Below are 14,437 nucleotides of genomic sequence, written 5' to 3' on the forward strand. Positions count from 1 at the left end.
TCTCAACTTGTTTTCCCTCTCAGGCCTCACACTGATGCTCCAGCTCAAGTGTGGTTGCCTGGTTACCACCAACCTTCACATTATTGTTTTGAAGTGAAGCATCCAAATAGGTAGCTATGGAGACATGATATATGCTTAGGGATTCAAATCCACATTTGAGGTATTCGGCTTCATCGTTGGCGGTCGACGCTACGACACAAACCCCCTGGAATTAAGGATCAAAAGACGAGAGCTGAGAGAGGATTAAAAAGAAGACCATGAAACGTTTACTTACATTTTCAGATGGCATACATAGGACAAATACAAACAATAGAAAAGGCTACATGTGGAATAACAAAACGGAGTGTCAAGGAACCGCTGTGGAATGAGTTATACAACTGCTAAAGGAAGCAAACGACTCTTTTTCGGAAGTAGTTTTGTCAAATTGATGCATTCCTTCACAAAAGCAACAAGGATTTTCAGTCATACTATTTCATACATATTTTTTAAAGCAGCTTCAATGTCAGCTTCACTTAAAACTTATTAAAATGACTCTGAAATGCATTTAGTGACCTGGAGAAAGCTACAAAAAATTAAAATATTTAAAAAACACAACAGCATCATATCAGCACGCAGGTCTTAGTGTTTGCACTATTGCTTATAAAAATTAGTGTTATGGGCGTAAAATTAGTACAGTTTCTGGACACCTGCTGTTAATGCCGAGTGCATTTGTCAGAGGCGTTGCTGAAGACATTTTGTTTGACAAAAGAAGACTCCAGAGGTAGATGTTGCCTGTAATGACAAGTCCCTCCCCTGTAATGGATGAATGCTGTCACAACTACTACATTCAGAATATGGCATGTTTAAGTCACACTTGGTCTGTCAGCATAAGGAAACAGAAAAAACAAAACTATTAGACTGAACAGAGGAAAGCTACCGCGAAGAGAGGAAAATTGCGGCTTCAACATAAATCACTATGCTTGACTTCCCATCAAATACACAATGTATCAGTGGAGAGGAACTTCTGTAAAACTGCCTCCTGCATGCAATATCAATAAAAAAACTGAGGTACAATAAGGTACTAGAATGCTGTGGATAAAAACAAGATTAAAAACAACTGTCAAGTTTCTCAAGTTTACAAAGCGATGAATCAGTCCAAATTAGTCCAAAAACGGAATGCTGTGTGAAAGGCAGTTACTGTTTTCATTGAAAGTTATAAAACAAAGCTGTCCATTGCCTCTGCTGTAGAAAAGGAGTATTAAAGTGAGTCTTTAACAACCACAATAACAAGGTGCTCCTCCTCTATTTTGCCCACTGTTTTCAGAGCAGTCTGAAGGTACTGTTGGGAGAACTCGCAAGGGGGAAAAGCATACAGCATGCCCCCCATCTCACGATCTTTAGGCCCGCCGAGGGGCAGGCTGATGACACCGGCTGCCTGCTTGTTTCTGAGGTAGGTAACCAGGTTCCGGAGAAGACGTTTCTGGAGGCCTGGCTCTGGAGGTGGCGAGTCCCGCTCCATTGGGCCCTGCACGGCCAGGAGGACGGTGTAGCCATCGGGGCTGCCCAGCTTAATGCGGCGGGTCACCTCGTCCAGCTTGGGCTGGTCCAGCCGCAGTCGCTGGGCTATCTTGAGCTGGGGGATCTTGGCACTGCCCGTCTGGTTGTCTTTCATGAGGGAGAGGAAGAAGCTGGCTCCCCCTTCAAGGATGTGCATGTTGGTGGGGAAGCTGCTGTTCTTCAGCACCAGGGAGCCATGCCACACTCTGCTGAGAGTCTGGGCATATTCGGACAGTGTGTTGAGCTTTTTTGGCTCACTCTTGCACTTGTCTACCTGTGCATCCAGGTCTGGCTCGCTCTTGCGATGGTTGCGCTCATGCTCCCCGCCTTTGCGGTGCTGGGTTGAATCATCCTGTGACTGGGGCCGCTCATCGCTGGACTGGTGGCTGCTGTCAGGTGTGTGGCTTTGGGGCTCGGAGGTCGAGTCAGGGAGGCGACCACGAGCCCGGTCTGGGCTGTCCTCTGGAGTGGAGGGGGCACCAGCCCTCACTCTGGCGCGACCTCGCTCCTCAAACAGGCGCTCACCGGGACTGATGCTCCGACTCCGGCTCCGACGCTTGCGCCGCTCATCCCAGCCTTTGCGATCTGATTCTCTGTCCTTAGTCCAGCGCTCCCTGCTACGACTGCGGGCTCTTCCTCGGCCAAAGGCTTCTGTGCTAGTCCTGCGCTCCAGGCCCTTAGGAGGACTGCAGTCGCGCTCAGAGATCCCACGTTCCCGTTCCCTCTCTGCAAAAAGCGGGTGGGATGGTGAGCGAGCCCGTGCCCTTAGTTCTCTCTCCAAGCTGCGGTGGCGCGCGTAACCATCACTTAGAAGCTCATAATGTGATGGCAATGGAAGGGGCAGCTGGTACTGCTGTGGGTATGCCCGCACCTCCTCAGCTTTAGCAAAATCCACACGCAGCCTACGGTTGGGGCCGCCCAGGGGGAAGCCGCGCATCTGGGCACACGCAGCTTGGGCTGCATCCAAGCTCTCATAGTGGATGTAGGCGAAGTTGTCTCCTTTCACATAGTCAATGGTGCGGATGCTTCCGAAGCGGTCGAACTCTCTGGCCAAGGCAGCCAGCGACACGTTGGGGCCCAAGCCACCCACCCACAGGCGTGTGGTGGGATTGGCCTTACCGTAGCCGATCTTCACCTGGTTCCCCCCAAACACCCGGCCCTGCATGGCCACCTTGGCCCTGTGAGCCATGTCCAAGTTCTGGAACTTGATGAAAGCATAGGCACATCCTTGCCCGCGGGCCGGCCGCTTGATCACCACCTCCTCAATAACACCATACTTCTCGAAACCCTGCCTGAGTTCCGCCTCCGACACATTGTGATCCAGGTTGCCGATAAACAGATTTCTAGTGGCTCTCTGGTCATCCTCGGGTTTCAGGTCGTCCTCGGCCTGCATCTGTAACGCAAGGGCACGGCTCCTCTCCTCCAAAGCACTGTAGTAATCCAAGAGTCGCTCTCGCTCCCTGGTAAGCCCGACAACACCCTCGGCGTAATGTCTGGCTCGAGCGTCCCGCAGGGCACTGCCTCCAGCTCCTGGTGAGAGCGAGCGCTGCCTGTATGGATAAGCGGCGTGCAGCAGGGGAGCATAGGCCACATCTGGCGGCGTGCAGCTGCGGCGGCGCACATAAACCGGCTCCACCCGGAGCGGGCGGTCACCCAGCACCAGCCGGGCCCTGGCGTGGCGTGCCTCCCGGGCGCTCTCCACCTGCCTGAAGTTCACGTAGGCCACCCGGCCCAGCTCCGGCGTGTGAGAGAGCTTCACACTCATGTCGCCAAACTTCTTGAACTCGTGGAAGAGCTCGTCCTCGATGTGCTCGTCGGACAGGTGTGAACCCAGGTTGCTGACCAGCAGTGTCTTGTATTCGAGGCCACTGCTACTCCCAGCAGCACCGCCCGCGGCCCCGGCAGCACGACCACCGAGGAGCTCGGCGCCCGCTGACCCTTTGCCCTTTCCTGCAGCCCGCTGGCCGGACCGAGCGCTCGCGTCGTGATGCAAGCGATGATGCGCGCCGCTCTCGTCGCGCGCGCGAGCCTTTTCCCGTTCGCCGCCGCGCGCCTCGCGCTTCACATAGCGGCTGTCAGCGAGCAGCAGCGCGAGCGGCGGCGAAGGAAGCAGCGCGGGAGGAGCAGCGGCGGCAGCAGCGGCAGCAGCAGCAACAGCGGCGGCGGCGGCGGCGATGGCGTCCTCCCTACGGCTGCCTTCGCGCTCCCGGTCCCGCTCGCGCTCCCGTTCCCGTTCCCTCTCACGCTCCCGGATCCGTTTAGCGGCGGCTCGCGCGGGGCTCGCGTCGCGTTCGGCCTGCCGCTTCATCTCTCCCCTTCAAACTTTTCCGCGCGATGGAGGGAAAACCGGGTCGACGCGAAACGAAGCGACACTAACCCGCCGCGCCGCGACGCGCGTGAAGATGAGCGCGAGCAAAGGCGGAGAGGCGCTCGCGTTCCCTCCGACCGGGAGCGGGACGCGGAGACGAAACTTGCCGGAAAAAATACAAAATAAGCGCCTTACAAACAGAAGCATCATACAGGCTGCGTCCGCACCGCCATCTTGGACAATGGAGACGTGCGCGCGCGCCGCCGATGGGCGGAGCTCACGCGCACGTGATTCATCGTGTCATGAGGCCGCGTCCCAAACCGGGCGCCTGTGCACTGAACAGAGTCCAAATAGTGCGAGTTATTTGTAAAAGACTACGTTTTGCCTTGAAAATAAGGCCGAGGCCTCCCTGCTGAAAAAACAATAGAAACCATCAGGTTTTCCTCTTGGTTCCAGCTGGTTTTGTAAGGTGTTTTTTCGGCTTTTTTATTGGGCTCATAACACGACGTAGACGATCCTAATGGTTTAACTGGTGACCAGTGGCTGATCCTAAAAGCGGTTCATGGTTTCCTAACGGGTTCTAAAGGTCTGTGTTGGAACCCATCAAGCCAGTTCCCATTAGAAAGCAGAACTTCAGGTTTTAATCTCTCCTTTTCCAGCACGTTAGCACAGGCATCACTGACTGATCAGCCTTTCGAGGAAAGAGGAGGCGTTTCTAATAAAGTGGCCAAGCTTTGCATTTTCACGTTTGCATATAAACCCTATAAACCTGCCCTGCGGTTATAATGGGAGTCCCATTAAACCGGCAAATAAAGGCTGAATCACAGCTCAGCGCTGTTTATATAGATACACACATGAAACCTGAGCAAGAAGCCCAGGGGCTGTTACCAGTTCAGCCACCATCAGAGTGATAATGAACTAGGATTCTTCCTTCATATATTCATATTGTGATGCTTTTGAGGAAACTTTGATATTAATACTATTAATAGATTATATTAATTAAAAATATTAATGGATTAATAGATTATTTGAAGGAGAAATTAATTTAGATGTATCCTTTTTTCTAAACTGGGCGTCAGATGTAAAGCATCTAATGGAACCTTGGGCCATGCCTCTTGGTTCTGCCCCAAAATTTCTTCTTTTTTTGGGCTCACATATTTAATTAAGAGTTTTCTGGAGCTCAACAGGGAGATTTCTCCTGACTCAGTATTGGCTCTGATTGGTTGCCCCAAAGTCCATTTTCTTACCATATAGACAGACATTAATGTTTGGCATGAAGGATTATTCTTAAGGAATGGAAATCTGACTTTCTTCCCTCGTTCACAGTATCACTTTTTAAAATGGTTCCTTCTATATAAATGTATATATAAAATCTATATATGTATATATATATATAAAAATCTATATAAACGTCCCCTTTGGCAATTTAACTTCAACTTTTTTTTTCTCCTCCAAACTGTAGAGATTATCACACATACCATCATGTTTTGGAGGGGCAGCTGTACTGTTCTTTTATCTTATTCTACAAAAAAAATAAAAAAAAAATAAAAAAATGCTAAAAGCAAAAAAGTGACCACTGTATAAATTATTTCAGCATAACATCTGACCTTTTATGAGTCTTGGTCACAGCTTCTGTATTGGACCTGCCCAGATATTACAGCTAAAAAAATCTAACCAAATGAGCTACAAAACTAATATAGACTATGTGGCCAAAAGTCTGCTCATCCGACGTTTCTTCCAAAATCAAGAGCATTAAAAAGGGCCCTCTGCAGTAACAGCCTCTATTCTTCTAGGCTTTACACCATGTGTTGAACATTGCTTTGAGGATCGGATTGAGCAGGTACTCAATGAGGCGAGGTCAGATGCTAGTGAGGCCAGGTACTAACGCTGAATGGTCAGTTCTGGATCAGTGCAACTCATCCTAAAGGTCACTCCAGAGGACAGTTCCACTGCTCCACAGCCCAACGCTGGAAGGCTTTCTGCCCCTCTCAGCCACGCTCAGCACTGGATTTGATTCTGTGCACATTAACGCAGCTGAATTGATTAACAAGAAGGGATGTCTGCAAACATTTGGACATGGTATATGTTAATCAGCTCTGTTCTGATTGGCTGCCTCATCCCAACACACATTAGAAATTCAGCATGAAAGGATGGGCAAACCTGACAGCAGGCAGATGTGTGTAAATCCACTGGTCTTTGTGAAATCACAAAAAATACCATGTTTCACCTCCCTGTCCCACCAACCACTGAGTGAAACGCTCAGCCAGCTCAGAGACCCTACCAACTACCATTAGAAATGCGCCACAGCACGGAAGGAAAAGTGCTTCCCATTCAATTCTGAATTACAATAGATTTCATAGACAGGGGGGAAAGAGCTCAACACACACACACAAGAAACCAGTGCAAACCAGGTATATTATGAACTACTGAAAGATTCAGAGACTCCCGACACTTAAAGACTTGATATACTTCTACCTTTAAGTTGAGTAATAACCAAGTCAGTGATAAACAAGGGAAAATTTTAATATGACATTAGTGCTGGTCAACTTACAGACCCAACACATTAATCTAACCTCATATCGCTCTGGTTTAAACGCTCTGATTATAGATTCAAGCCACATCCAGGAAACCAATACTGTGTGAACACAATCAGTGCATAACCAGGAAACGTGGACTGAACTCTTAATGCCATATCCACTGCAAAAGCTCCAAGAACGGAATTATTTGAAAAGCAAAAGAAAGGAAGCCACGTTGGTTTTGTTATTTTAATGAAAAAGTATAGTACAACTGTAATAAACATGTTTTACAGCAAAGTCCATTTGAATTGAACCACATTTAGTAGGTGCATCACCCTCCTCATTGGTTTATTATATAATAGTCAAATAAAAAAAGCCCTAACCATTTGAAAAGAAACTACAGTGTTTTGTAATATCACCCATACCATCCCAATAAAAACAGTCATCCCTCTGGCATGAATGTTTCCCTCGTCGAGTGTGCAAAAATAATGAAAGTTTAAAGTGAGGCTGTTCTTGACTTCATCCTAAACAGCTGTGCCCGTATGTGCTCTGAAACTGGAGTGAAGAGTCATATTAGCATAAGCGTCTCATGTACGAGTTCTATTAAACGTCACGGGCAAGTCGCAAGCACAAGGTTAATCTTTATGATAGTGCACAGGTGCTGAAGAAACTAGGCTAGGGTATTCCTTTGAAGGGCAACTCCACTGATTTATTTATTTATTTAAAAAAAGATCTGCATAATTAAACAAGGATGTGAACAAAGTCATTCAGAGCAGTTAAGTGTGAAATGCTTAGTTACAGAGAACCTAATTCAGAATTGTTCACAGTGGTGGTGATAGGAAGCAGACGTCTGAAGAAATTAAGGCCTCTAAAAGCAACATCAAACGTATTGCATTAAGTAGTTATGAATATTCAGCCTGATGTCCAAGACACTATTTCACAGTAGTTTTTAGAAATTTTGGCCCAGAATGTATTTTAATCAGTTTATTCTAACCTGTTCATGGTGGAGAGATGCATAGAGGGTTTTCTAAGGCAAAATGGTCCTCAAAATAAACAGACTTACAACTATTTTACCATCATCAACATTACATATAAAAACCTCAAATGACCTGTGCACATTAGTGGTTTTAAATAAATCAATTATTAAATAAAATGGCTATATTTGTGTTGTAGACATCAGGACCTCCACTGTAAAGAAATCAGAGCTAGAAAGTGTCTATAAATGAGCAACTTCGCACCAAACCACTCTGAATGACACTGTTTGCATTTCTACCACTATATTATGCAGACATTTTTAGAAAAATTGGTGGAATTCTCCTTCAAGAGCTGGTTTAGTGAACCCTGATTAAGCCTAGTCCTCAACTAAAGTGCAAGAACACTGGCATTTCATACCTAAAACTTTATTTAGCATAGGCCTAGGCTTAATCTGGGTTGGCCCCAAGTTTTTTTTTTTTCATGGAAGTACAATGTGAGGAAGTACTGTAAGTAAAACAGATGCCTATCCTGAAATAACAGCGTCCAGGGGACACAGACAGAGCAGTGAGAGGCAGTATGTTTGGTTTATTTGCGGAAAACCTGATACTACAGACGTTTGGGCTGAAACACAGCATCACTTTAAACTTTCAAAGATAAGGAGAAATGGAATGTAAGAGAAGAATGAAAGAATGGCTGCACTCTCAGACCTGTTAACCATTAGATTAAAGGGCAATATGACAAACAAGACTTGGGTCCCCATTAGGTGGTCAATCAGCTGCACAGCGCAAATCACCCACCCGCATGGCCTTTATAGCCACTCCCTCTGTCCCGAAGTTCTACGAGAGCGTTTACAGTTCTGTCCGTGCCTTGGCTGCATTTGGCGCATACTTGGGCATGAGTTCAGTGATCTTGCGGATGAAGTCCGATTTCTCCACGCAGCCTTTACAAGACTCGCCCCACTCGTCCAGAATCTTCTTCAGGTCCTTCACCTTCAGTTTCTTTAGGTCGACGGTGCTCAAGTCAACTTGCTTATCTGAAGCGGGAAGAAAAAACAAGAAGCACTTTAGCAGAGATGACAAATATTCAAATGGAGCCATTACTGATTTGCAAGTCAAAGCAGATGGCCTCTTCGGAGGGGGGGGGGTATATGAGGTTCAATATTCCACACGCTTGACTTCTAAAATATTGTATGGAACATTTTAATACACGTGACACACCAATCTCTGCCCATGCACGTCTCCAATGCAAATACACCCACCCACTCAGTGTCTGAAACAACCCTGGAGAAAAGAGAAGAATGGTGGAAATGCGCTTATGCTTCAAACGCTGCCAAGGCGATTTAGTTCCTGCTCTGCTGTTGTGGCTGTGATTTGATCGAATTAGACCGTTTATGATTCTAGATCTTTAAATTGGGCTATAAAATCATATCATCTTTGTAGGACAGGTATAACACTGTAAGAACAAGCCCCGTCTCCTCATTTGCACATGAAGCTTAGAGGTCCACAGAGTAGCATTCAATATAGTTCACTTCTCAAAGACTTCGCAAGCTGAAATGGAGCCATTACACGTATCTCTAAAAGGTCCATCACAGAGTTTTTACATTTATAATTATATAATGCACCATCTTATTCCCGAGACGTTGTTTTATGATTGTTTTTATATAAGATTTTGTCAGAAAACACCATTTTACATCCTCTCAAGGTGGAAACGCACATAGGGTGTTGTAAGGTAAAGTAGTTCCCAAAGCAAGCCCATCATGTGCAGGTTTATTAACCATTTTGGATGGTAAATAAAATGGCTATATCGGTGTTGTAGATGCCATGACTGCTGGTTCCCATCATCACTTTAAAGAAATGAGAGTTAAACTTATCTACAATTAAACACTTTACATCAAATCCCTCTGAATAACTTACTGAATGAGTTTACATCACAACAAATGAATTAAGCAACTATATTTGAGAAGAGAGAGAAAAACAAAAATCAATGTAATTCTCCTTCTCAAGCAAACCACTAGGGCTGCCATGACCCAGAATTCAGTGCATGAGAGACTGACAATCTGCCTCTGGGGGACTGGATTTGCTTCTCCATTTGAAACCACGCATACCAGTGGAGCTTTACGGCACCACAGCAACATGGCTCACTTGATGAATGTGCCACTGGGATGCAGCCAAAATGATTTTTTTTTTTAAAACAAACACACACACACACACAATATGGATAAAAGTATTGGGACACCTACCAGAGCTTTTTCAGACATCCCGTTCTAAATCCATAGGCATTAATATAGAGTTGGTCCCCCTTTGTATCTGTAAAAGCTTCCACTCTTCTAGGAATCTTTCTACATTTTGGAGCGTGTCTGTGGGAAATTTTTGCCCATTCATCGAGAAGAGCATATGTGAGGTCAGATACTGATGTTGGACGTGAGGGCCTGGCTCTCAATCTCTGTTCTAGTTCACCCCAAAGTTGCTTGATGGGGTTGAGCTCAGGGCTTTTTGAGGACCAGTCAAGTTGTTCCACACCAAATTCACCCAGCCATGCCATTATGGACCTTGCTTTGCGCACTGAGGCACATGCTGGAACAGGAAAGGTTCTTCCCTACACTGTTCTTCCCTACCACAAAGTCAGAAGCACAGAATTGTCCAAAATGTCTTTCTCTGCTGAAGCATTAAGATTCCCTTCAGTGGAACTAAGGGGCTTAGAGCAATCCCCGAAAATCAGTCTGACTTGCAACGGTGGCATCCTATTACAGTACCAACAATACCCCCCCCCCCCTAAATATCCAACATTTGCCCCGTAATATTTTGACAAAGTTGGCCATTCGCTCACATACACATTACAGGACAAATGAGTAATGGGATACTGGGAAATAAATTGGGGAAAAAAATATAATTAAGGGTACCTCTGTGCACCCTTAGGAAACTAAGGTATCAAAGAGGTATAATACTGCTGCCACTTTATAGACCTTCACTTCTGTTTACATATTCAAACCCTCCCTCGTATTTACACAAACACACTCTCTGTTTGGCTGCTGAATGGGAGCCAGTGGCATCTATTAGGCACTACTCCACCTTGTGACTCTCTCCCGCATTACGTGGAGAGGATCATATTCAGGCATGTCTATCAAATAAAGACAATGCACTAAAGATTAATCTTACACCAAGTGAGACCTGTACCACAGTTCAGAAGGAGATGGCACCCATTACAGTATGAACTGAGGGAAAAAAAAAAAAAAAAAAAAAAAAAAAAAACCATAGAAAATGGGCTTAACATTCGACATATGGGTGCAAGGTACTGAACCCTGATATATAAAAGTGAAGCCAACACTCTCTAAAGCAAAATAAAACTTTACCACTGCTGGTCAAAACAGATGTGGGCCACCTCACGCAATTACAGGCTTGCAATAAGCCCAGCTGTTTAAAGGTCAGCTGAAGAAGGGCTAGGCTGAAACATGTCCATTTGGACAAGCTTTTATTTTGCATTTGAAAGTGCAGGTAATACCCGATGAAAAGGCAATTACTTATCATATACATCATATCTACTTCTGAACTGTGGTGTCAGTCAGGATGGGCAATATTGCAAAAATATAACATCACACTACTTCAAGACATTTTCTCAAGACATGATATAAATCATAATATTGTTTTTTCTGAGGTTTGATACGCTGGATCTGACAAAAGAACCACATTAAAAATACTATCAAAAAAAAGCAGTGGTGTACTCAGTTAACACTTCACATGCTGCACTAAACAGGATTAAATATGTAAATGGATTAAATGTCTTGTAAATGGAAGTCACTAGTCCACCTTGGCGATATTGTTATGTCGCATTATGTCACAGTATGCTTCTCTGCATGTACTGTGGGCTTCAGGACTGAAAAGAATACTGTGACGTAATGCAACATAACAATATCATTAAACCTTCCATTGTGAGCTCGATCCCTGGTGATGCTACAGCCTCCGTGGCCGGAAGACCAAGAGAAGCACAATTGGGCTCGCTCTCTCTGGGTGGGTAGAATGGCCCGCCTTCTCCAACCTCCCCCCCTCACTCAACACGATACTAGTCAGTGCAGGCGTCTGTTAGCTGATGTAACAGATCTGGCAGTTGACGCTTTCCTCCAAGCGCGTTCAGCTGTCCAATGACAAAAAGATGGGGTGGCTGGTTTGGCAGGTCTCGAAGGAAGCCTGTGTTAGCCTAGCTTTGGTAGTAACGTGTGACTGGGGGAGTCCAAACTAATGTGTGGAATAGGAACCGACTAAATTAGGGAAAACATTGGGTACAAATCCAAACATTTTTTTAAAAAATAAATAAAAAACCCACCCCTAATATAAATAGTTCTCATTCAATTGCTAACGTACCTTGAAAGTTTGTGTGGAGGTTTCTACAGGCTTGATCATTCAGTTTTAACCAAAATGTTCCTGCTCAGCAAAGAGCATCTCGTGTACATGATCCGACTCGAGTAGAAGAGAGAAGTAAACCAGAGCTGTACACAAAGGCGTGACATACCGTATTTCAGTTCACAGATCTGACCGTCCTTCTTCTTCAGCTTTTCACACACCTTCTCGACTGGTACATGATAGCTCAAGGGCTTGGACACTTCATTGATGATTTTTGTTGCTGCGTCACTTGTCGCTCCTATATAGTAGCACTAAGAGGAAAGAAGAAAACATAAATGCAGGCAAATGACACATTTCAAACACCACAAGCACACAGCGAATGATGAAATGACATCTTACCAATCGATTTTCTTTTCCTTTTGCTTCTTTGCAGGTTTTCAGCAAAGCTTTTTCAATAGCATCACTGGTGAACTTTACATCATTGTCTTTGAGTGACTGGTAAAACTTGCCCAGAAAGCTAAGACATACTGCAATGACAAACAGAGAATGGTTAAAAGGTGTTACTACAGCTGTGCCATCAGGGCCCTAAAGGCAGAACGTACTCTTCCTTGCTCCGAACGAAGCCGATAAGACCAGATCAGCCACCAACTCGGACAGAAAAAGGTGAAAGTCACTTCCCTCCACAGTTAATCACACCTATACTTGGTGGCTTTTGGTAGTGCACAGCACACGCCGTCTTAAAGGGGAACCCCACCAACTTAAAAATTTCTGCATGATTAAATGGTTAACATGCCAGTAAAGTCGATCGGAGTGGTCGGTGTGAAATGGTTCATTCACAGCTGTTCACAGTAGTAGATATAGGAACCAGATGTCCACATAAACAAAAGCTCCCTCACATAAAGTTACTATATTAAAAAGACATGAATTCGCTGCTTGATGTCAGAGATGTTGTTTTCTGGTAGTTGTGTGACAAGGTTTTGGTCTAAAAAGGTATTTTAAACAATGTAGTTTAATCCACTCACGGTGGAGGGATACATGAAGACAAAACAGACCTCATAGAAAACTTGATTTCAGATTGATGACTACCATCACCAGCATTACACATAAAAAAACAGAGACTCGTGGATGAGGACAGTAATTAAAAAGGCTATATTTGCTTTGTAGACATTGGGACACCTGGTTGCTATAATCACCACGGTAAAAACTCTCTATTGTTAAGGTTGAATACCTTTGTTTATCATTTTAACCACCACATGTTGGAAATTTTGAAAAATCAGCAGACCTCCCCTTTCATTCAGAGAGTTAGCATCCTGCTACATCAGTGATCCTGTGGCAGCAACCGGTGCGTCTAAACGACATTCACCGCACACCGCAGTCCACCGTCTTGTGAACGAGACGTTTTCACGAGTGGCCAGTGGTCAGCTTGACCCGCGGTGACCTGGACTTCACAAGTGTCTCCGCTAGTCAGTTCACTCCATTAAAACGCATGAACACCAGCTAACGCTATCCGGGTCTCTAAGCCGGACTCTTGTCGAGCTCCACCGGCGTACACGAATGTATGCTGCAATAAATGAAGCCAGGTTCTTACTCGAAATTCCCCGTTCCGCCTTAAATGGTTGCAGTTGCTGCACCATTTAAGGTGGAACGGACAAATTCGAACTAGAAGCTGGCAAAAAGGAAGCCGACATCAGCCTCGTCTGTAACAACTGTACAGCCGATGCTACTGTAACTACATAACAAGCTACAGCTTCTACATATGCGTTACAATTCATAACACAAAGTTACGCTTAAAGACGGAATTCTGCTTTACCTGACGGAAACACTGAAACGGGCTAAGCTAACTGAACCTAGCAACCGCTGTTAGGATGAACTCACCTTCACAATCTCCCTCCTTTAAAGCCTCACTGCTGCTCGGCAGCAGGGCGAGGGCGAGAGCCACCGACAGCCCGCTTAAATATAACATTACTCAGCCGGGGTGAACAGTTTTAAACACGGAACACAGAAGCAGCGGAGCGCCGTCTCGTCCACATGCACTGAGATACAGATACCGGTTCGCAATCAGCGCAAACGTACCGTTTCCTCCAAGTCCCGCCCATTCCCACACGCCATTGGACACCGTGCCACTCTTCGCGACGCGATTGGTCGTCCTTGCTAACCTCGCACCACGCACTCGCTTTTCATTGGGTGTGGATTGTTCAATCCTGCGACAGAGTCCAGTTGGCGCCTCCCGATTGGAGGAGATGACGGGAAGTTTGGGATTGGACGGCGGTTTGTTACGCCATATTTGCAGTCCAGAAAGTTTTGGGCACTTGCACTGACGTTGAGATGATGGATGTTTCTAATAAAGGAACATATTTGATTGTTGTACTTTGTTTATGTCTTAAAAGTCATACACACATTATATACACGCTGTATTTATATATAGTACTAATAACAAATAATAGTAATACAATAATGAGTGATTTTAAGTGCGTACATGTGTTTGCTTAACTGTTTCTAAGGTCTACATTATTTTGGATTATCATTTAATACCCAATTTACAATTTGTATATATCTACACACACACACACACACACAACATCTAAACCGCTTCTTTTTCTGGGTCGCGGGGGGAGCTGGAGCCTATCCCAGCTGCCACCGGGCAGAAGGCGGGATACACCCTGGACAGGTCGCCAGGTCATCGCAGGGCAGACAGACAGACAGACATACACATTCACACACTCACACTTAGGGGCAATTTACCATGTCCAGCAGGCTTGACTGCACTC

General features: G+C 45.5%; 2 protein-coding genes across 2 annotated transcripts; both read right to left on the reverse strand.

Annotated features, from left to right (window-relative positions):
• Positions 1 to 243: 243 nt before the first annotated feature.
• On the reverse strand, positions 244 to 4,098 carry rbm15b (RNA binding motif protein 15B). The gene has a single exon (XM_017713318.2). The coding sequence runs from the start codon at positions 3,842 to 3,844 to the stop codon at positions 1,238 to 1,240; it is 2,607 nt and encodes an 868-aa protein (XP_017568807.1). The 5' UTR covers positions 3,845 to 4,098; the 3' UTR covers positions 244 to 1,237.
• A 2,497-nt stretch (positions 4,099 to 6,595) lies between these two features.
• manf (mesencephalic astrocyte-derived neurotrophic factor) lies at positions 6,596 to 13,726 on the reverse strand. Its single transcript, XM_017713320.2, has 4 exons — positions 13,545 to 13,726; positions 12,069 to 12,196; positions 11,839 to 11,980; positions 6,596 to 8,368 (listed from the first exon to the last, which is right to left on the reverse strand). Exons 1-4 carry the CDS (start codon positions 13,630 to 13,632, stop codon positions 8,184 to 8,186), a joined length of 543 nt encoding a protein of 180 aa, XP_017568809.1. The 5' UTR covers positions 13,633 to 13,726; the 3' UTR covers positions 6,596 to 8,183.
• Between the last annotated feature and the right edge of the window lie 711 nt (positions 13,727 to 14,437).

This window comes from Pygocentrus nattereri, chromosome 21 (genome assembly GCF_015220715.1).
Source record: "Pygocentrus nattereri isolate fPygNat1 chromosome 21, fPygNat1.pri, whole genome shotgun sequence".
NCBI lineage: Eukaryota > Metazoa > Chordata > Actinopteri > Characiformes > Serrasalmidae > Pygocentrus > Pygocentrus nattereri.

Coding starts and splice junctions, on each gene's coding strand:
- rbm15b (XM_017713318.2), bottom strand. CDS start 3,844: ATGAAGCGGCAGGCCGAACGCGACGCGAGCCCCGCGCGAGCCGCCGCT.
- manf (XM_017713320.2), bottom strand. CDS start 13,632: ATGTTATATTTAAGCGGGCTGTCGGTGGCTCTCGCCCTCGCCCTGCTG. Junction 12,197..13,544: donor AAAGGAGGGAGATTGTGAAG/GTGAGTTCATCC, acceptor TTGTCATTGCAG/TATGTCTTAGCTTTCTGGGC. Junction 8,369..11,838: donor GATCTGTGAACTGAAATACG/GTATGTCACGCC, acceptor TTCCCGCTTCAG/ATAAGCAAGTTGACTTGAGC.